Source organism: Lupinus angustifolius, chromosome LG09 (genome assembly GCF_001865875.1).
Source record: "Lupinus angustifolius cultivar Tanjil chromosome LG09, LupAngTanjil_v1.0, whole genome shotgun sequence".
Classification (NCBI taxonomy): domain Eukaryota; kingdom Viridiplantae; phylum Streptophyta; class Magnoliopsida; order Fabales; family Fabaceae; genus Lupinus; species Lupinus angustifolius.
Window position 1 is genome coordinate 2,741,415 of NC_032017.1, and position 23,629 is coordinate 2,765,043.

At 34.6% G+C, this 23,629-nt stretch overlaps 2 protein-coding genes and 1 long non-coding RNA gene across 4 annotated transcripts in view; 1 reads left to right on the forward strand and 2 right to left on the reverse strand.

Moving 5' to 3' along the window:
* The window catches only part of LOC109356670, an 8,974-nt gene extending 2,415 nt beyond the window's left edge, over positions 1–6,559 (reverse strand). Inside the window, exon 1 of the long non-coding RNA XR_002108770.1 lies at positions 6,406–6,559. This is a non-coding gene — a long non-coding RNA (uncharacterized LOC109356670). The remainder of the gene's footprint in view (positions 1–6,405) is intronic.
* LOC109356669 (translation initiation factor IF-2, chloroplastic-like) lies at positions 6,293–14,399 on the forward strand. Of its 2 annotated transcripts, none has more exons than XM_019600118.1 (13): positions 6,293–6,524; positions 6,723–8,231; positions 8,324–8,356; positions 8,484–8,597; positions 8,981–9,130; positions 9,221–9,319; positions 9,418–9,480; positions 9,993–10,148; positions 10,273–10,338; positions 10,815–11,051; positions 11,632–11,907; positions 12,329–12,517; positions 13,838–14,399. In XM_019600118.1, the coding sequence occupies exons 1-13, from the start codon at positions 6,477–6,479 to the stop codon at positions 13,991–13,993; spliced, it is 3,096 nt and encodes a 1,031-aa protein (XP_019455663.1). In that variant the 5' UTR covers positions 6,293–6,476; the 3' UTR covers positions 13,994–14,399. The 2 variants fall into 2 exon arrangements, with proteins under 2 accessions (XP_019455663.1, XP_019455664.1); XM_019600119.1 differs by having other exon boundaries at positions 6,446–6,524; positions 6,558–8,231; positions 13,838–14,377.
* Positions 16,071–23,029, reverse strand: LOC109357135 (ubiquitin carboxyl-terminal hydrolase 25). Its single transcript, XM_019600880.1, has 9 exons — positions 22,855–23,029; positions 21,938–22,415; positions 21,364–21,439; positions 21,167–21,259; positions 19,593–19,679; positions 18,702–19,483; positions 17,674–17,802; positions 16,609–16,743; positions 16,071–16,516 (listed from the first exon to the last, which is right to left on the reverse strand). The coding sequence occupies exons 1-8, from the start codon at positions 23,027–23,029 to the stop codon at positions 16,629–16,631; spliced, it is 1,935 nt and encodes a 644-aa protein (XP_019456425.1). The 3' UTR covers positions 16,071–16,516; positions 16,609–16,628.

The window sequence follows — 23,629 nt, forward strand, 5'->3', positions numbered from 1 at the left end:
TTTAAATTTGGGTCATAAAATTTATCGCCCCTTGATTTCTTAGAGTAACCAATAAAGTAATTGCTCACTGTACGTGAGTCTAATTTCTTTTCATGAGGCCTATAAGGCCTTGCCTCAGCTGAACATCCCTACACATGAAAATGCTTTAGACTAGGCTTTTGCCCAGTCCAATGCTCATAAGGTGCTTTGGCAGTTGCCTTAGTTGGCACCCTATTAAGAATATAAGCTGTTGTCTTAAGTGCCTCTCCCCAGAGTGACTCTGGAAAGGTAGAGTGACAAATCATACTCCTTACCATGTCCTTAAGATAGTCTGGTTTTGTCTTTCAGACACACCATTCATGCTAGGCGATTCTGGCATGGTGTATTGTGGGACTATACCACATTCCTCTAAGTATTTGGCAAAAGGCATTAAACGTTGTTCACCTGAACCATCATATCTGCCATAGTATTCACCACCACGGTCATATCTGACGCACGTAATCCTTTTGCCGAGTTGATTTTCAACCTCAGCCTTAAAAGTTTTGAACACGTCCACCGATTGGGACTTTTCATGAATTAGAAAAATGTATGCATAATGAGAATAATCGTCTATGAATGATATGAAGTATTGTTGACCATTACAGGAAGCCGTAGGGAATGGCCCACAAATATCTGTATGTATCAATTCCAAGACGTCTAAAGCTCTATATGCACCAGATTTCGATTGTTCGGTCTGTTTTCCTTTTATGTATTTAACGCAAACATTAAGGTTTGTGAAGTCAATGGAATCCAAAATCCCATCTGACACAAGACACTCAATTCACTTTTGAGAAATGTAACATAGGCGCTTGTGCCATAATGCACCTGAATTGTTATTTTCAATTTTACGCTTAGTACCACGTGATTCCACATTCAGGGTTTCGCTATAATCAGTTATGATATTCAGCATATAAAGGTTGTCATTCAACATAAGTGAACCAGTTCCAATAACATTTGAATTTAAAGTCAATTGAACCGAATTGTTTCCAAATGAACAACAATAACGAAATTTGTCCAAATAAGAAACATAAATTAAATTATGTCTAAAAGACGGTACAACAAAAGTGTCTTTCAAATCCAAATAAAAATTAGTACATAATAACAATCTAAAATGCCCTATAGTTTCCACTTCTACCGACTTTCCATCGCCAACGTAGATGTATCTTTCAACATAATTAGGCTTTCGGTAGCTCAGGAAACCTTGCATTGAAACACTGATGTTAGAAGTTGAACCGAAGTCTAACCACCAGGTGTTTCCAGGTACTAAAGTTAAATTGACCTCAGAAAAGACCAAAGCAAGGAATGTACCTTTCTTAGCACGCCAGGCGTGATACTTTACACATTTCTTCTTTTGATGTCCAGTTCCTTTGCAAAAGTAGCAGACATCAACCTGTTTCTGCTTCTTTTGCACTGGACCCTTAACACCTTCATTCTTGGGCTTTGAAGTGTTTTTCCTTTTGCCCTTGTCCTTAGAGGTACTAACATAATGGGCACTTTCAGTCCTTTCTCGCTTCAGTCTTTCCTCTTCTTGCACATAAAATGAAATGAGCTCATTTAGAGTCCATTTCTCCCTTTGACAGTTATAAGAAATCTTAAACTGACTGAATTGTGCAAAAAGGGAAAGTAAGACCAAATGTATGAGTAAGTCTTCCGACATCTCAAGCTTAAGGGCCTTAAGTTTTGAAGCAATATTGGACATTCCCATAATGTACTCCCTTATGTTTCCCTTGCCTTGATACCTCATGGAAATCAAGTTCTGTAACAGAGTACTTATTTCCGTCTTATCGCTCTTTGCAAAGCGTTTTTCAATTTCAGCAAGGAAAACTTTGGCATTGTTTATCTCATATGAGATAGTACCCCTAAAGACCTCTGGAATGCCGCACTTAATAATCATTAGACTCATGCAATTAGAGCGATCCCACTTCTCATAATCCTTCATCTCTTTAGAGACACTGAATTCCGAAGAAGAAGGGGGTTGTTTTACCCTTAATCCATAGTCTAGATCCATGCAGCCAAGAACAATTTCCATGTTCTCTTTCCAGTCCTTAAATTTTCTCCAATATGGACCAAAACCGAATTTAATTTTGCAGATATAGAAGCAATTGATGTAGCTGAACAGAACAAAAGACAAAATATTAAATTATGTTCACAACTTAAAATTATCAATGTGCTTAAATAATGGTATGTCCAATTCAACATACCTAGTGCACCATTAATATCAAGTCTTTGGACAGTAATATTAACTGCAAGTGATACTCTTGTTATAATGATCAAACATTTATAATAAGGCATGTCAACTAACGAATCCCTCTTTGGATTGATTCATCATTCACATGTATAAAAAATTTAGAATTATAACATGTTTATCATCACAGGTGTGTATGATCTTCGGCCAAATATTAACTTTCATTTGGCCAGTCAATACTCGCATGAATAATCCTACACACTTACATCCACTATTCCTCATGAGTTATATCTATGAAAGGGGTCACTTTGGCGACATTTCACTTCAATTGGCTCACTTGAAATAGCAGACAACTTAATGGATAACCAAATAACAATCAAAGTTAGTGCACAGAGATATCAAAGCCCCATAAATCTTATTATACTCTCGCTTGGGCGAGCATACTCTCGCTTGAGCGAGGTACTCTTGCTTGAGCGCAATAGAAGCCAATGCTACTGTTTAGCTCTCGCTTGGGCGAGGCACTCTCGCTTGGGCGAGGCAGCTCTCGCTTGAGCGAGAGCACTGCGATAGAATACGAACATGGCATTTTCTGCATCGTTCTTTTCCGGAAAAAAACACCCAAAAATTCAAGAAAACACCAGAAAAACATCGATTCATTTCGAATCTATAGCTATATACATGGAAAACAATCAATTTCTATCCTAATCGATCCATGACATATATAAAACCCAAAACCCTAAATCAATCCAGATTTTGGGGAAGAAAAAACAAGAAACCTAATTTCACACATGAATCAAATTAGGGCGGCTCTGATACCAATTGTTTGATATTTTCTCCATTAATATTCCTTTAAACAAAATGCGGAAATTCTGATGATCATGGTTTTGTTCCTACAACATGATGTTTATGCCCATACATAAACTCAAATGGAACAACCATGATCCAGACCAAAGAAACCCCAATTGATTTCATGGTGAAGAAGAAGAGCATACCTTGATTAGCCATTTGGAATCTCGAAGGTATGTGGGTGTGATGATCTTCCAGATGTTAGAGCCTGATGGATTTCCTTCTGCTTCTCTAGAGGGGAATGAGAAAGCTCAAGTGAGTGTATGAACCTGATGGAGTTGTGATAGATATCCTGATGGTATATCTTAACCCCTTATGGATAACTTTATTCTTATCCATCTTTATTCTCCTTAATCACTCAACTAAAACCTGTTGAACCATAAACCGTAAAAGTAACTGAAACGGTTACTACTTAAGTTGCAATAGTTCTAATTCAGTCCCTTCATTAAATCAGAAATTGTCTGAATGTATCTACACCTATAATATTTCATGTCACATATGCCATTAGCCACCAAATTAATTACTGAAGACCATTTTATATTTTTGACTAATTAAATAATGGTCATAACACAATTATAGAATTATATTTGTGACCCACAAATTGTAAGAAATTCTAACACTGGTCACACAATTTAATTGACTAAACCTAATAGACGACATTTTTCAGTTTGATATCTAGATCGAGTTTCATAACAATGGAAATCAGAACCACTAGGTAGATGAGATATTTTAGTTCAAATCAAGCATATGATTTCCACCAGCGTTGTAATATTCAAAATCATGCTTTATGTGATCAAGCATTAAGAAAAATACTAAATCCTAAAAATAATTGAATGGAAATAAAAGTATCCAAATATGAACCAAAATGGACACCTAGAAGTTAATAGCTAGATCAATCCCAACAAGAAATGATTTAAGTACTCATTTCAATGCTAACCAACACATGGAGAAGAGAAGATAATAATAACCCTTCATGGAAGATCACCAATATGAACTCCATATAATTGTAGTGTTTTTCATCTCCAAGCCTCCCCCTCCAATGGGAAACAAGAATGTTGAAGCTACAAACCTAAATTGTGGTGTTGAAATTTTGTTGATATAACTCTCACTTGAATACTTTGTTTTTTCTTCCAAAATGTAGCTGAAAGTATAATATTACTTATGAGACTTTAGTAATTACATATCCACAAATCATATTCAAATGAAGCCAATTAAGAACAACGTAATCAATTGTCGAAAAGTACCAATAAATAATATAGAAAATTACATAAATTAGATACTATCATATTTATGTGAGGAAAAGTTAATTAAAACAATAACATCTACAAATAATAAAATTTCTCTATTTTTCAGGAAACAAAGACAATTAAAATTGAACATGTGAGCTTTCTACGTATTTTTTTAGCATTAACACTTATGTTATTAGAAGAATCTAAAAGATTTCATGATATTAAAGCCATAGTACATAACTCCATTTACAAGAATAGAGATTAAAATTTTAGAAATATATACACGTTTGAATTATCTATTTTGTATGTGAAGTTCAAATCATACTTACTATGATAAAGAAACATGTTGAAAGAAAAATGAGTTGATTTAGTAGTGTAAGAGCCTCACAATGGTGAAAAAAAGTGAGTTTATAGCTAAATAAGAATGTTATTCTTCTAATTTCACAATTGGAGAAGATGTTCTTGTGCTTATTTCGCAACAGTGAACTAAATAAGCATTGTTTTTATAGTTTAGACAACATTAAAAAAAAAGTAAATTATACTGACACCCCCTGAGTTTTAGTGAAATTACACAAATCATTCTCACTTTTTTACTCTTACACAAAACCCCATAATTTTTACACTTTCATTACATTGACCAACTCTGCATGAAAAATAAATGTAATTTTTTAAACAAAAAATATGATAAATGCAATTAAGTTAAACAAAACATGATATGTTGTTGAGACAAATCCAAATATTATACAAATCAATGTATCTTTATTATTTTTTGTTACAAAATGCATCAACAATTCCAAAGAGATGTTGTTTAAATCGTTCTTATACTATATCGTAACGAACCAAAAATGATAAATATGTATTAACTCATATATTATTTGGACTTGTCTCTACAATATATTATGTTTTATTTAACTAAATTGCATTTATCACATTTTTTATTTAAAAGATTACACTTATTTCACGTTCAGGGGTGATTAGTGTAATAAAAGTATAAAAATAAGGGGTTTGTGTAGGTGTAAATAATTGAGGGGTGATTTATGTAATATCGCTAAAACTCAGGGGGTGACAATGTAATTTACTCTTATAAAATTAAGAAGAGAGAGAAGAAATCAATATTAATGTGAAATATAAACATGTGGTAGGTTTGTGGGTCATTTAAGAACGGAAATATAGTTGCACCATTGGAGGTGATTTTGGCTTGAGTTGTTTAAGTTGTTGGAATGTGTAAACAAATATAAAATAATCAGTGGGGCCCATTTAAGAACAAAAAATGGGTTGCACCATTGTAGATGCTCCAAGTCCATTGAATCCCCAAAGTCGAGGTTTCGATTCTTGGGAGTGATACTTATTAGAGGAGCAGACATGAACCCAAGAAAAAGTTAATTACTTCCCCAAAAATGTGATAAATATATTTGGTAGTACAAAAAAAATGTTGACTATAATAATTGGAAAAAATAAGTTGTTTATCAATAATATTATTTGTATATTTCATTTCATTATCTATTACTCACTTATTGTGCCAATAATAAAAAAAGCTTAATATTGTCATTGCAAATAATTTAAAGTGAGAATGCAAATAGTATTTTTTTTTGGCCCATAATTGAACTTACATAAAATAAATAATTATTTTTTAATTAAAATACAATAACCCATGAAGAAGCTTTATTCCTAGTTATCAATTGTAAAGCACATGAAATCCCTAGAAAAACCAAAATGTCAATAATTCAATTTATGTGAACAATAATTATTGGTAGAGACAACCACACATTTCAAAATGAATTAGTTACATGATTCGTAGAAAGGAAAATTACATGCCTAGTTTAACATGTTTATTAGCTTTTTTTTGTAAAGGCTAGAAATTAATTCATTTTAGATTATGAGATCGTTCTCTTAATAAGTGGCTATTACTGTAGATCTAATTACATCATGTTATGTTTATAACATTATATGTTTGTAAGTACATAGAAGAAAGAGAACAAAACCATATATGCATCAATAGCCACGAAAAACAAAATCAAAAGCCTTATCGCATACACAAAATTTGATAGGCATATAACCATCCACATAGAAACCCCTTCACATAATTTCCCATAACTTTATCTCAACCTCAATATCCACAACACAAACTCACTTCTTCATTTCCTTCTCTTTTCTCTCCTTAATGTCACTTTATTCTGCAATACCCACAACCCTTTTGCATGTTCTTTTCCATTTTCACACATAAAGTTTCAATCTTTAAACCCGAGGTACCATATTCATAATCTTATATTGGAGCAAAGAAAATCATTTTTACTATTACTTTGTCATTTTCAGTAGATTTTAGTTTCTGGGTATATTGAATTCTTAACTGGGGTGTGTACTATAATGATCAATTGTTAAGAATTCCTTGCATATTTGGAGCATTTTTTTTAATTTTTTTTATTTAATTTTTGTGTGGTGTGGAGTGTAATATGCTTATATTAGTGGGAAACGTGCAAGGAGCAATGAGTTCTCTAGCTTCCCCTGTGAATTTGGGGAACCTAATGTGTGTGAGTTCTTCTAGAAGGTCTCACTCTAGTGTGAGGAGAGTGTCTTTCTCTAGAGGGAGCTCTAAGGGTAAGAAAAATTGGCATTGTGTGTCTTTGTCCATGTGTAGATGTTCGGTTACGACAACTGATTTTGTTGCTGATCAAGGAAATTCAGTGTCCCTTGATTCTAACAGTAGTAGAGAAAGTAGTAATAAGGGTGGAGATGGTGGTGCTGATTTTGTACTTAAGCCTCCCCCTAAGCCTGTTTTGAAGTCGTTGGGTGGGAAGGGTAATGCGATTTTAGGCGTGAACTCGAGGAATAGTGAGGTCGGTGGAGATGTGGAAGAGAGGAACAAAGTGATTGAATCACTTGGAGAAGTGTTGGAGAAGGCGGAAAAGCTGGGGAAAAGTAATCATAAGTTGGATGATGCTAAAAGGAATAACGGGCCGGTGAATAAACCAGTGTTATCTAATGTCAATGCTAATCTGAGAGCTGATAAAACGGTAAATTCAACAAAAAACCAGAAGGCCAAGACTGTGAAGAGTGTGTGGCGTAAAGGGGATACGGTTTCAACTGTGCAGAAGGTTGTGAAGGAAGTACCTAAGCCGGGTAGTAACCAGAATGGAAGGGATGAATCTCAAATTGGGGGAGGGGAGAAGGTACTAGCATCTCAATCTCGCCCTCCTCAGCTTCCTCCAAAACCTCAACCGAAGTTGCTAACTAGACCTTCTATAGCTCCCCCAGCTCCACCACCCGTGAAAAAGCCTGTTGTCTTGAAGGACACTGGGGCAACTGACAAACCGGTTAAAACTAAAGAAAGGAAGGGACCCATCTTGATTGACAAATTTGCTTCCAAGAAACCAGTTGTTGATCCTGTAATTGCTCAAGCTGTTCTTGCCCCTCCAAAACCAGGGAAGGCCCCTCCGCCAGGAAAGTTTAAAGACGATTACCGGAAGAAAGGTGCTCCGGCTGGGGGTGGAGCAAGAAGACGAAAACTCAACGATGCCATTCCTGATGATGACACATCAGAATTGAAGGGCTCTATTCCCGGGGCTGCAAGGAAAGGAAGGAAGTGGAGTAAAGCAAGTCGAAAGGCAGCAAGACTCCAAGCTGCCAGAGATGCAGCTCCTGTCAAAGCAGAAATTCTCGAGGTTAGTGATAAAGGTATGCTGGTGGAGGAGTTGGCCTACAACTTGGCAATCGGTGAAGGTGAAATCCTCGGTTCTCTATACTCCCGGGGGATTAAACCAGATGGGGTACAAACTCTGGACAAAGATATGGTGAAGATGATTTGTAAAGAATATGATGTGGAAGTCATAGATGCCGACCCTGTCAAAGTTGAAGCATTGGCAAAGAAAAGGGAAATCCTTGATGAAGGTGACCTTGACAAACTCAAAGATAGACCTCCGGTCATTACTATCATGGGCCATGTAGATCATGGCAAAGTAAGTACATCACTTTGTATTCTTCCTTTATATCTGATTTTCAGCCCGGATTCCTCTGGTTTCTGATATTTGTTGGTGTTGTCAATTCGCAGACAACACTTTTGGATTATATACGGAAGAGCAAGGTATGGTGAAAATTTAATACAACCTTTATGCTTTTTGTTTGTTTGAAGAAGCATAGGCCTAAAATTCGAAGTACTGATATTCATGGCATATAATTTAATCCAATCCTCGTGTACCAATTGTTAACAGGTAGCTGCTTCTGAAGCTGGTGGGATCACACAGGGAATTGGTGCTTATAGAGTGCAAGTACCTTTTGATGGCAAGGAGTTGCCTTGCGTTTTCCTTGATACTCCTGGGCATGAGGTATACTCACTTTTGAAATTACAATTGATACGACCGAAAACATATGAGTTAATATATGCTCTAAGGTTGAAAATATCATAAAAATAAAATAAAAACAAAGAAAGGTCTGAATACTAGGAATAGAATATAAATTGGGAATTGAATTCATTATAGGACTTACTCTTTTCGTAGATCAAATGCCATGCCACTACTCTCACTGCTAATATTTTTCTGATGCATATGCAAAACTACTTGTACATTTCCTTCTACTCAATCATGGTCAGGTAATCAATGTGATGACTTGCTGACTTATGCTAGTGTGTAGTTCTTATATGCATCGTTAACCGTAACTCCCTTTGTACCTATTGTTCCTTAGATGATATCTATTATATACCGTTCTGTAGGCATTTGGGGCAATGAGGGCTCGCGGAGCAAGTGTAACAGATATTGCTATCATTGTTGTGGCTGCCGATGATGGTATTCGTCCTCAAACAAACGAAGCAATAGCTCACGCCAAAGCAGCAGGAGTACCCATAATCATTGCGATAAACAAGGCATGCCCACTTCATGTGTAGTTCTTATGCTGTACTCGGTGATGACTTCAGCAATTGTTGATCACATTATTGTGCTTTAATTTAAAACAGATAGATAAAAATGGAGCAAATCCAGACCGAGTTATGCAAGAGCTTTCTTCAATTGGTCTAATGCCTGAAGACTGGGGTGGTGATGTCCCAATGGTCCAGGTATATATTTCCTATTTGTTGGAAATCGGAATCATTATCATATTTGTTTATGTTTCTGTATCGGAGGTTATATTGTACTTTCTTTCTCTTGTCAATAGATAAGTGCTCTTAAAGGGGAGAATGTAGATGATCTCTTGGAAACTGTTATGCTTGTTGCTGAGGTAACTTGCTCTCTTTTGGTGTCATGACTAGTTTAACTCACATTATTCTTCGACTTATTCTTCGACCATTCTTTCTCTTTATCTGATTAATTCACTATTTCAAATTTCGTTTATTATAATTATTATATAGATAGAAAATCTTGCTTTTGGCATATAATGTGTGATCAGTAGCAAGAAATAAACCAGTATCACAGTAATTTTACACGCATTAAGTCGTTCTTGATATTTGCACAAAGATAGATGGTGTCTTACCCTCACACTTTCCCATCTTTAATAGGTATACAATGCACATTGATGCATACTGCATAAAAACACATAAAATAACTATTATGGTTAAGGTGTCCTAGCATTCTGAAGTCTCATGTTCTGGACAACCGTATTATTTTTTTGTGCTTTTGTGGTATTGCAAAGACTATTGACTAATTGATGCAGTGTTTGGTTAAATTCTACACTTTTTTGGGTTTTCTTTTATCTTCCTGGTATTTATTCTAACTCAAGCATCATTTGTTTAGTTGCAAGAGCTGAAAGCTAATCCTAATAGAAGTGCAAAGGGTACAGTCATTGAGGCAGGTCTAGATAAATCAAAAGGACCATTTGCTAGTTTTATCGTGCAGAATGGCTCCCTTAAAAGGGGAGATATAGTGGTTTGTGGAGAAGCTTTTGGAAAGGTTGGTAGATATGTGAACTTAAATTCAATGTTACAGTGTCCTTAACTTTCGGTCATTGAATTCTAGTCACAATCTGATCTGCTTCCCTCTGCATTGGCAAATGTGTTTTATTTACCGTTTACAGGTGCGGGCTTTATTTGATGATGGTGGAAAGCGTGTTGATTTAGCTACGCCTTCTATGCCTGTACAGGTTTGTCAATTCATAGTACAGAATAGGACATATGATGCATTGCTAATTTTTCCGGAGAAAGTTTCTATGTTAAGAAATTGCATAGCATAACATAGAAAATGCATAGTACAAGAAAGAGGTAACTAATCTGCTATATCAATGCCGTGACTCTACATTATATGATTCAGATCCACAACTTTGTGGTTTCCCCTAAAACATGCATGGATTGAATCACAGGCATGTGTCAAGTATAAATTTACTAATCGACTCAAATGGTGGATTTTGATAAAGAATGAAAGGTTTACAATCTTTTGGTCGCACTGTTGTTGCTGTTAGTAGCACAAGAAAATATTTACAATGGTCGAGAATATAGACTTGCAAATATCCTAGTGTTTGTTTTCAATTACTTTTTAATAACCATGCAAATTGTAAGGTTCTGGATGAATGCCAAAAGTCAATCTTGCTCAAAATTTTCTGACGTGGTTGCATCTCTGTAGGTTATTGGATTGAATAATGTTCCACATGCTGGTGATGAATTTGAGGTTGTCGAATCCCTTGATACTGCACGTGAAAGGGCGGAGTCCCGTGCTGAGTCATTGCGAAATGAGCGTATTTCAGCAAAGGCAGGGGATGGCAAGGTCACCCTTTCCTCCTTAGCTTCTGCAGTTTCATCGGGAAAGCTATCTGGACTAGACTTGCACCAACTAAATATTATCTTGAAGGTTGATCTTCAGGTATGATTGCTGTTAGTTTTACTAAAATATGTAAAGCATCATGTTGATGACTTGATGTTTACCTGGAATGTTTATCATATGAACATATCATATGCCATTTACTACCACAAAAGGGCTTTAAGTACGTTTTGCAGGCAAAAATGCGTATGCCAATAGGAAGGAGTCTAATATAGCTATTAAAAATTCGGAATATGACCTACTAACACCCTGACATAAGCTCATTTTAAAAAATAGGCCTAGATAGTGATAGCTATTAATAATTAGCATTGCTTGTTTATATATATTGGTTAAGGCGTATAATATGTGTGCATGCATGTTTGTGTTCATTTAACTTCTAAGTGTAGCCTATTTGAGAAAGCTTTCACTTCTAAATACCCAGAAGCACAAAAATTACCAATAATCAATCAAATTCTTGGATTGATAATAGATACACAAAACTGTTGTATTCCCAATGTTAGTCATACAAAGAAGTCGGCATTTCCTGTATTGTCCTAAATTGCTACTACAACATTTTTTATGATAACGACTTTAGTTACCGCTATACTTGCAATTAAATGTCATTCTTCTTGGTTGTGGCTAGGGATCCATTGAAGCTGTCAGACAAGCGCTGCAGGTGCTACCACAAGATAATGTCACGTTGAAGTTTTTGTTGGAAGCAACAGGTGATGTAAACACAAGTGATGTTGACCTCGCAACCGCAAGCAAAGCTATTATTTTTGGATTTAATGTCAAAGCACCAGGCTCTGTGAAAAGCTATGCGGAGAATAAACTTGTTGAGATTAGATTATACAGAGTTATTTACGAATTAATTGACGATGTGCGAAATGCAATGGAAGGACTCTTGGATCTTGTTGAGGTGAATAAACAGATCTTTGAATTTGCAGCCTCTCATAGATTATGCATAAACACTTTTGTTTGAATAGACACTAATATTATATGTCTCTTACGTGCAGTGGCGTTGTAAAGAAAATATCTCAAATTACATAGAATCATGTTAAAAACCTTGTTTCCTAAAACATACTTGTAGATTCATTATGTACTTACTTTCATGTTTTATTTCATCAACTCATAATAATTGTATATTGTAACTGTAATATACTGTCTAATGTGCATTAGGTAGTATCAACTTGTCCTTCCTCGACATTTTTGGTTCAGGGATATTTTGAATTAGAGTTGATGAATACTAGGGAAAACTTTGTTGCTTATCACTTGTGTTATTTCTGAACATAAAAGTTACCGAAGTTTCAGCTCCAAGACTAACTGCTATATTTTGGCAGGAACAAATACCAATTGGCTCAGCAGAAGTACGGGCCACATTCAGCAGTGGTAGTGGTCGTGTTGCGGGATGCATGGTTACAGAGGGAAAGATGACAAAAGACTGTGGTATTCGTGTCATTCGGAAGGGAAAAGTAATTCATGTTGGTGTCCTTGATTCTTTGAAACGAGTGAAGGAAATGGTTAAAGAGGTATGATTCTGCTTCTTGTATTACTTCCCATTTTTTATGATTCATATACAAGAATGAAGATGATTGAACAACGATTCATTCTAAATTATATGACTTTATCTTCATTTGCTTTTGGTTATTACCAATTGCATAGGCTCCACGCTTTTTTATATAAATGAGAAATGATCATGTTTAAATCTGGTAACTTTGTCCATCAAATATGCTATAATGGATAAATATCATTATAATAGATTTAGAATAATGATAACGCAATATTTGCTGCTGAATTGTCTATTGCTGTACTAGTTGATTTAATATAGGTGTTTGATTGTAAATCTAGCAAAATTGACAACCCCTTTAGTTTTTTTCCTTCTAATGGAGCTTTGATTGATATCGCCGGATGCTCATAGTTGGAACTTGGATTGGTTGTCTTCAACCGGTATATGTATATGAGTGTATCTATATAACAATGGGCTTTGTCGCATGAATGTGCTTAATTATAATCGCAGTTATGGATTTCCAGTTAAGTTGTTGCATAGTAAGAATCATCTTACTGCTATGTGACCCGCTATACAATCATTTTGTTGTTTTCCGGTCTTAATGTCAGATGGCTGCTCAGAATCTAAGTATATAAACTGAAAACAATGAAGCCCCACTCTCATTTAGATCAAATTTTTGTTTACTTTAATGTTAAAAGTTTGAGTTTTCTTTTAATAAAAAACTACTGACGTTTACGTTTGTTTGATCAGACAATTACTAAAAATGTTCGGAAAAGGCTGAAATTCATCTTTTAGTTTTCAGCTTATCACGGATAACTTTATGTCAAAATCACACTAGAGGGTCACTCTTTTTAAGACTAAAGAAATAGGTCCTATTATGAAGGACTATATGATGCCCCCATGTGAAGGACTATGAAAGGTTTTTATTTCAAGTGAATTACCTTAGTCAAACAATTTGACACTTTCTTACATGGACAGTGAATCAGATTAAACTATTGATATTTTGCTTATACTGTGTTCCTTAAGATTTCTTCTGAGTTCTATCACATGAATTGGCTATTATGAGGAATGCTTGTAAATTTTCCCTCTTTAACATGTAAATTATAATAGCTTTTTTTGTTCGTGCTATTTAGAACACTTGAAACAACTGATTGCATGTAGATTATATTTTCTTCACTTCGGGTTCGAGGGTTGCTTTTTCCTTGCCATACCGGCATCCGATATTTACCGTATTTTTCCTTCCTAGCGGAATATGTATTTTGTTTCTTGGGTGGTTGTTGCTTCTCCTTGTTACTGTATCTACTGCTTGAATTCACATGCATTTTCTCTTCCTCTTCAACAGGTAAATGCTGGTCTTGAGTGTGGACTTGGATTAGAAGATTACAATGATTGGGAAGAGGGTGACCGTGTTGAAGCCTTCAATAAAGTTCAGAAGAAGCGAACTCTCGAAGAGGCCTCGGCATCAATGGCAGCTGCTGTGGAAGGAGTAGGAGCTTGATGATTACAGAACAACTAGTAATGATGTGTTACAATGACATTGATTCATATAATGTTTTTGACAGAGTCCAAATGCATTTTTGGCCTTACTGCTGAAGAAAAAAGTTGCACCACTCTCTCCAATTGATGTTATGACATTTCATGCCAAAAGGTGACAATTCCAACATCAAAATATTTGGGCTGCTGAAGATCTTAGTTAAAAGTGATTTGTTTTATTGTATGCTGTTACAGTGTATATAAACAAAGTATATTAGTTTCAGCACCTTGTAAAGAGGGAAAATATTCAATGCAAGACTCTTGAAATACTTGTAAGAATCATATACAAGATAAGGAAAGAATTGCAATTTTTTGTAATGATGATATAAAAGTGATGCATCATCTTACATTAGCTTTGGAAAATTGTATTTCTACTTTGTTATGTTCTAAGAAAAAAATAAGATCCAAGGTTGTAGCCAATGTAAATGATTTTTGTTAAAAACATATGGTTCTTTTTCTCTCTTTTATTTTGAATAATAATGGCATAAGCCAACAAAATTTGATTTTTTATAAAATTATCTTTCTTATAAAATCTGAAAAATGTGATTTTTACTGTATGAATAACTTATTCTTTTTTCACTAGCTACATTAGTAAATTAAAACTCTTCATTAATTAATTTACCTGCATAGTCATTTTCCTACACAGATACAACATAGTTAAGTAGCAACATTAGCATATATTTTTCTCTCACAATATATGTCACTTCATGTGTCATAAGCTATGATTGGTTAGAAAAATAATTAATAATTATATTTTTAACTTAAATGTATTTTCTTCAATCAATCACAATTCATAATATATGGGGCGACACATATTATGGTACAAAAGATGTGCAATCTGATTCCTTTTTGGTTAGCTACTTTCCCAAGGTTTTCATATATATTATTTGGTAACAGCACATCTCACTCTTCTCTAATCAAGCGTACTTTATTTTATGTCTATGAATTCTATGATAGTGAGTTTGAACATACAAAAATCTTCCCCAACTATTAGATTTATACAGCTTTGAATTGTAGTGATGATATTGTTTTGGTTATTATTTGTAGCTGTTTCTAACTAGTTACAAATAACCAATCCTACCTAATAAAATTAAGATTTAGTTATTGTCGTGTCTTACTGGTTACAAATAGAAAAATGATGGCATTTCTATGAAAACTCACATTCTTACTTAGATGTTTTTGATTGTACTGGTCATCACTGCATGAAAATAGAGATATATTGTCTCAAATTCTGTCATTTCGTACCAATAATAATGAAGTAAAAATAATAATAAAAATGAAAGTTTAAAAAATTTAATTGACATATCTTGTTTTCATTGGTATTTCTATGTTGAACCAAAACTTTCATGACATTGGTCTTTTGTACTTGTTTGTTTAGTATATTCAATATGGGAAAAATAAAACCACCTAGTTGCTTCAAGATAAAGATGAGATACCATAACTTCACAATTGCTCATCTTTTTAATTTTTCTTCAGCATTGTTTGCAATATTTTTTTCTTTGTTGCTAAAATTGATAAGATTGTGAATAATGGTAAAAGACCAACTGTTATAAAAAATGTCATTATTTTAAATAATTATATTTCTTATTATTAATAATTACACATTTCCCTTTTATAGTTTATGATACGAACAAAACTAATCCATTAAATGTCGTCAAATGCAAAGTCCTTTAGAATGGCAAGGGAAATATTAAAACATAGTGTTGTTTCTAACTTACTCTAATGGATAATTAACTTGCCAACAGGTTCATAAGTAGTTAGCTTTAATTGTTAGTGACTTTGACTGCACAACAAAGAGATATCATTATGAAGACAAAAAGTGATCATTTTGTTCTTTATTTTTTGAATTTATACTTTACTATATAATAACAATTTTCACCCGTACCAAATTGACATAACTAATCTAAAAAAATCACTGTAAAATAGTTAAAGTATCAAAATACAAGAGTATGTTATGCAAGTGCTGATGACACTAAAACTGAGTACCTCTTCTTACCATATGACATTGCACAGCACCCAATTCTTTCATTAAGCAGCGCATATCAAAATCACCACAATTCTGAATGCATCTCATGTTTTATACGTAATACCAGAAAGTTTAAGGTCATATTTTATGTAGCATGTACCCACAAATCATACACAGCCACATTTTCGATGCAAAATTTGTTGAGCAATTTTATAGAAAGACTTTGCTCTCTAATACAATACTAAAAAAGATATTGTACAAAATGAAAAGAATTCCTGATACGCTCTCTAATGGCAAGACATGAAATCTGAACTTCTATATTGAAATCGGGAACTAGATGCGTAAAAAAGCCACTACAAGGAAGACAATCTCCATATTCTCCTGCTTTTGACGACGCTAGCTCGAAGAGTCAGTATCTAACAAAACCAAACTGAGCATCGGTACGGGTACCACCATCACTACAGTAAATAGAAATACAGACTATACACACCAAGCTTCTCACTAGCAAGACAGATCAAGCTGCTGCAACATTGTGGAAATATAAAAATCTATCAAATCACTGGTTACATATAATATTATAGTAATAGTAGTAGTAGTAATAGATCACCACATACCATGTTCTGATCAAGGTCCTTCAAATTGTACTTTTTTCTTCGCTAAACAACCGGAGGCGTTCGATCATATCCTTTCTCAAAGACTCGGGAATCTTGGATAAGAAAGCAGCCTTTGCATCTCCTATTAAGGACTTCCTGCATCGCATATAACACACCTTCAAGTCGGGGATTACAACCGGTGACAGTCGAAGGCAAAGCCACACAATGAACCCTCTAATACCATCAACTGAACCAAGATGACCACAAATGGATATGCAATCGATTAAAAAAGAGGATAAGTAATGACAAACCCCTGTCCACATGGGCACTATTAAACTTTAGGTGTATAGACATAAATAAATTGTGCTTAGGCCTTGGAAATATCATGTAGGAACTTTCCTTTATTCTATTCATTTCCGGTAGTATAAATGAAGCATATGGGCATGCACACACAAACACAGATAGACATGTGTATGCAAACATCCTAAACAGTTAGTCTTTAGAAAATGGCTTACCACTGAATACAATAGCCCCCTTACATCTTACAATATTATCAATACAATTTAACTATTTTGAGCATTCTTTCTTCTCCTTCCATATCTAAACCCTATAATTTCAACACATTTTTTGGAATTAATGCTCAAATCTAGCATTATCAATTACAGATTACATAAGATGACAAGTTGCCAGCAGTATCCACCATACACACCCTCCCCCAACACCCAAAATAATACTTTTTATCTTTTTTATAACCAAAGCTTATTTTCCAGGGGAGAGGGACAAGAGTCCGTCTGGGGGTTTGAACTTGGGTACTCTCATTTTATGTCCCGCAACTTAACCAATTGAGTTGAGGGGAAAATAATTTAGTTTTAACTTTAGAACTACAATTTCTTAACTCTATAATACACCTCCACATTTCCGAACTAAGCCAAACCACATATAGTCCATATTGACATAATATGAATAAAATGAAATCAATTTTATAACTTAGAAAGTAACAGTGAGAAACTGTTCAAAGATTTGTGTCACAGCCTGGAGTATCAATGGCTCAACTCATAAAGCAAAGAAGAATCTCATCAAACTTACCTTGCTTCATCTCCACTGGTTAAATTTCCAGCTTCTTCTGTGCACAACCTCTTTCTAGAACGCATGAAGTCATAGACCATATCTGTCCAGCCACATGACATCAAAACTGACTTCGCCTCTTTCCCAAGACTGAAAAAGATTTGGAAAAACACAGTTTCAGAAACCAGCATATAATGGCTTTTTAAGAAAGAAAACTATCAGAATCAGATATATCTATATCTATACTATATATGAAGGCAAAACATGGTGTAACTACCACCATGGTTTAATTTTACTTTCCTATTTTGCCTTAACACTTCTAAATTTCTAAAAAAAATCAGATAATCATATTTAATCACCACCAACATATTAACCGACTCTCTCACCTTAAGTTAAACATTACAATAAAACAAAAAATTATAATATAAAGTACACCCAATATAAAAATACAAAATAAAATATATTCAATGCAAAAAAGATATTCTAATTCTCCAAAATAAAATATATAAAACTTGAATACTTGAGTAAGAATGTGGGTCGGTAGGCAAAAAGTGTCTGTCACCACACTAGTAATGAATAATTTAGAATGTAAAGATGCCAAACTGATTGTCAAAAGAAATAAGCAAATAAACATGACCAAGTGTAAAAATGTTCTGTAATGTAAAAGATGGTAACAATAATGAAGGAGGAAATGTTTGCGTGGAGCATCCACTAACGTTATTGATCGCCGGATCATTCTTTCAAAATTTCAAATTGGAATGGCAAAGTAACTTGGTTACCAGACATATATATCCTTGTATTGCCTTCCCCAACAAAAAAAGTTATCCAAACAATAACAACGACAAATATCATTGCCCCATCAAAACTAAGACGACAGAACAATGTCAAACATTAATTAACTTACAGTATAAGCAAAACTATCAATCTATATCAGAAAACACAAAGCATAGATAGGCCTTATTATAAAACAATTCTACATTTAATTCAAATAAACAATTAAAATTAGTAAGAGAAAATTAAAACACGACTTGAAACCCAGTAAATCATACATGTTCTTTAGTTCTTCAACTCTTGTTCTAGATTGAATGTCTTGCGCGAGCAAAATGCATGGAGCCTCCTGTATTTCTCTCTTATTCCCCAATATTTTAGGTTTGTTGTTGAGGCCATTGCTTTCTTGATTAAAGGTGTCAGGCCCTCTAACCATTGTTACCCTGCTTCTATCAGTGTCCTCCATAGGATTTGATTTTACAGAATGGATATCAACTTTTTGATTTTCAGTGTGTCCATTTGTTAACACTGCCTCCTTTTTTTCCGAGTTGTCAGCAACATCAACTTTATTTTTCTCAAAGCCATTCCTGGTTGGTAGTGAAGAAGGATCTTTCTTACCATTCTCCAAAGAAATTGACACTTTAGCATGCCCATTTATTGCTAATGACTGATTCTTAGAAACTACATCTTTCCCGTTCACACTTGCAGAAGCAAAAACTCTTTTGGAACTAGAATTTCCATTGATGTCAAATTTCACTCGTGAGCTGGAAGGAACTTTACCAATCTTAGATATGTTTGGCATATCCTTATGTTGAGATTGCTCAGAATTTGATTTTGCACGCACTGCTTTCGGTGGTACATCAACCTTTGGGCAGTCAGATGCCTGACTACCATTGGAATGATGAGGCTTTCCACCATTTGAAGCAGGAGATTTATTAATTGGCACTGGCCTTTGGTTAGTTCGAGAGAAAAAAAGAATATAAACCTTTTCAGACAAAACTTCTTGCAGTGTTGCAAGTGTTACACAAGAATCGTTGCAGCAATACCACCGACCCATTGCATCCTATTAATAGAACATAAAATTTGATTTTCAGGCCATAATATGTGGGAATCAATCTATTGGTTAAACACCATAGCTGTACAGATGACAAATTAACTATAAATTCACAAACCTTTATATAAGCATAATAATGACCAGATTCTGGGGAGTAGCCAGAATGCACAATAGTACCAAAGAGCTTATATTCAGGTAATGGATCCTGCACAAATATGACTTTAGAAGGGGAAAAAAACTAAATATAATATTAGCATGGAAAAAATAAAAATAAATAGCCAATATTAGCCGCATAGCACACATCTTACAGAACATGTGCCTACACCAAACAACTAATGCTTTGTACAGTGAGTGCTCTTTCATATATAGAACTAAAGCCACACTACAGATTCACCAACTAGTTTAAAGTCCTAGCCTAGCTATGCTTTTAAAATAAAATATCATCTGGCAGGAACACAAATAAGATATACCCCTTTTATAATGCCTCTTAATTAGATGAAGAACCCAAAAGGCAATGATACAACAGTTATAAAGCAAAGAGCACCATACAGTACACACAAAAACAAGGTCAGCCTAACTCACAAGGCTCCCACCTAGTGGGGTATGAGGAAGGTAGATGTGTACACTTGTACCCTCGCCAGTGAAGAAGTTGTTTCCAGGATTTGAACTCAAGGTCACAAGGCAAACAACATCGCCATTATACTGAGGCTCACCCACCATACAACACACTAAATGAAACAAAAAGCAATCCAAATGAGACAATATATGTCCACACAAGTCTAAAACCAAAAGTAAACACACTGCATAGAATAGCAAGTAAAATTTTAGTGCACTGCATATTACGAAACACACTGTATTGAACATCCGATAGTTCATGTCCTATAATCGACAGCCAAGTACAAGAAAGGGATCACAAGCGTGTTTTCACATTCACCTTATATATAAATAATATAATAACAGATTGACAAACACTTTTTTATTTTTTACTTATGCAATTGTCTATATTTAAATACTTATGATAAAATGCACTTCCCAGTTCTTCAACATCTCATGAGTTTCACTTTCTATTTTATATCATAATCTCAATATGTTCCGGAAGAATAGAGAAAACCAAATTTGATACAGACTACAATGTTTTCAAACAAATTCATGGATTCCAAACCTCAATCATTAATTATTTCCATCCTTCTCGTGGATTACAAACTGCACAATAATGCAAACCAAGACTTTTTACTGTGTCTGTGAGAGGTTCACATATATATGTTTTCCAACAAAGCTAAATATGAATACCATTTTCGAAATCTACAAACTAGGATACACACTGTTTAAAAACCTGATTCATCTTCCATGATTTCAAGGACGAATCCTTTGGACTAATCTCATGGAATATTATATTTTAAAACTAGAGTTTACTCATGGGTAAGACCTCGAACAATTGTCAAAAATCACATTATTTACCCATAAGTAATTTCATGAATGCATAGTTGACTTCTACCCCTGATTTTTTTGCCATTTCAGGATAAAGGAATAACAAATTCTGGAGACTATAGGTTCACAAGCATAAATGAAAAACTAATCACAAGTATCCAACTAACATGCCTTATACACTTTTATAATGTCAATGTGAGCATACAAGTGCAAAAATAGACACACCCTTTCTAGTAACTAGTTCAAATCGAACATTCCACATACCTGGCTTGCTTTGCACATGAAGCTAGAAAGCACCAAAAATTCTTCAAATGCAACAGCCTTATCAATCTTACCACCCAATATGCCCTCAAATCTCTGCAATCCAAAATTCAACAAGACAACACAATATCATGAAAAAACCCAAAATTCCCATTAATCCAAACTTCCAAAAACATATTACACTACACCTATGAACCAACCTTGAGTTGTATCACAAGGACATTAGGCGCTTGAAGTATACTCATCTGCTTTTTAGCAGCAACCAACTTTTTACAACTACAAAATAACAACAACCAGAAGTTCATGTTTTAATTAAAACCAAGTCCAAAACTAAAAAATTAGAAATAAGCAAATACCCAAAAGACATCCCTGGAAAAAATGTGTTCTCCAGAACAAATACCCAAATTTAGTCCATGAGAGCCCAACTTGGTCCCTAAACCTCTTAAACACGTTAAAATCAATACTTTTCACGACGTATTTCAGAGGCATGTGATTTTTCATTGCTGAGGAACTAAATTGAGAGGAGCATTTTTTCCATAGTAATTGTGTTCTCTCTTTAACCCTGCATATGGCGCACCGAATTCACGATACCTCTACCACATACAGGGTTCATCTTAAAGAAAGTTGCAATAATAATGTAAAAAATGACAAACCACATAACCAAATATACTGTATATTAGGTAACAGTTAGATTCTTTTTTTTCTCATGAGGCAAATTTGGGCATTCACTTTTAAAACGGCATTGAAAGCAATGAATTATGAAAAGAAACTTACCTATCACACTTATACTTATTGTTGCCATCTAAAACCTCAGGCTGAAAGAATTTTTGCATGGAGTCTCTAAGCGAATTACTATGGAAAACATCAAGACTAATGTCCATTATCTCATCAGCCTTATTAGACTCATATCCACAATTCAAACACTTCACCTGACTCTGCAACGCTCCTCCAAAAATCTCCTTCACAATCGAGCTCCCTCCACCGCCACTACCACCAATACCATCACCAACACCAACACCGCCTTTGCGGCGGAGCTTCTTCAGGCGGAGGCAGGTGTTGTGACATGCATCAATCACGTAACGGAGGAACTCATGCGCGTCCTCCTGGCGGCCACAGCGAAAGTGCTCGGCGAATATCCGAAGACAGTTCTGGATCTTTGAAGGAGCGTCGTGCGTGAGATCCACGCGCAGGGAGCGCGCAATTTGCTTCTCGAGTATACAGAAGGGGCAAGAAGAAGCAGCAGCAGAATCACCTGAAATTGGAAAGAGGGAAAAACGTAACCGTTAGGGTTAGGGTTAGAGTTAATCAAATTCAAAATAAAAAATGCAATTGAAGAAACGGTTAAAATGAAATTCAAATTGAGATTCAAGATACTGCTAAAACGCAAAATGAATAAAATAAAATAAAATTCAACATGAAATTGAAAATGAAAAAAGGAGCGAAGGTTTCAGTGTTGAAATTGAAATTGATAATTCAAGATACCGCTAAAACACAAAATGAAGAAAATAAAATTGAACATGAAATCGAAAATAAAATTGCAAATGAAATTGAAAATAAAAGTGAACATGAAATTGAAATTGAAAATGAAAATGAGATTCAGGATACCGCTAAAACGCAAAATGAAGAAAATAAAAAATGAACATGAAATTGAAAATGAAAAGAGTGAGGGTTTGTTAAATATATATATATACAGAGAGAAGAATGTTGAAATCGGAGGCAGAAATTAGCGAGAGGAGGAGTATATGTAAGGCACTGAAGAACGGAATTGAGATAACAAGAGTTGCCGAGATTTCTGAGCCCTAACGGAGGACCGGTTTTGCGTTTATCACTGAGGAGGCTCGGCTGCCACGTCATCTGCAAGGCCATCAACGGTGGCGACGACGGCAACAACAAACTTCCGCCGCCGCGTAATTCGGTGCATTGGACCCTGGTGAGCACCGCCACCACGCAAATCGCATCCCGCGCAACCTTCACACGATTATTTCCCTTTTCTGATTTGTGTTAGTGTTTTTTGCTTCTAGCGCGTTCTTTTCAGATAGAGAAAATGAAAGTAATGGTGTTTAAACAAAAATCTAGAGATTTAATTTTATGCTTTATTTTCTTATCTCGTTTTTTCATTTCTTCGTCCTTATATATAGTTTAATATTCGTCCGCACTTCATATTTCATTAATTAATACCGACGAATATTGTGTGATACTATATATTTAATTTTTCTATATTTTATTTTTTTGAATTAAAGTGCTTGCTGACGAATATTATGTTATACTATATATTTAATTTTTATATATTTCATTTTTTTGAATTAAAATGTATTTATTGTGTTCAGTGTATTTTATATTATATTTTTTGTGTGTTTATGATGATGTTTAATTTAAGGTGAGATATGTGGTTAATTAATGTATTGGTGATAGTTGCTTAAGATTATATAGTTTTTTTTGTAAAAAATAAATAATGTTAAGAGCAAT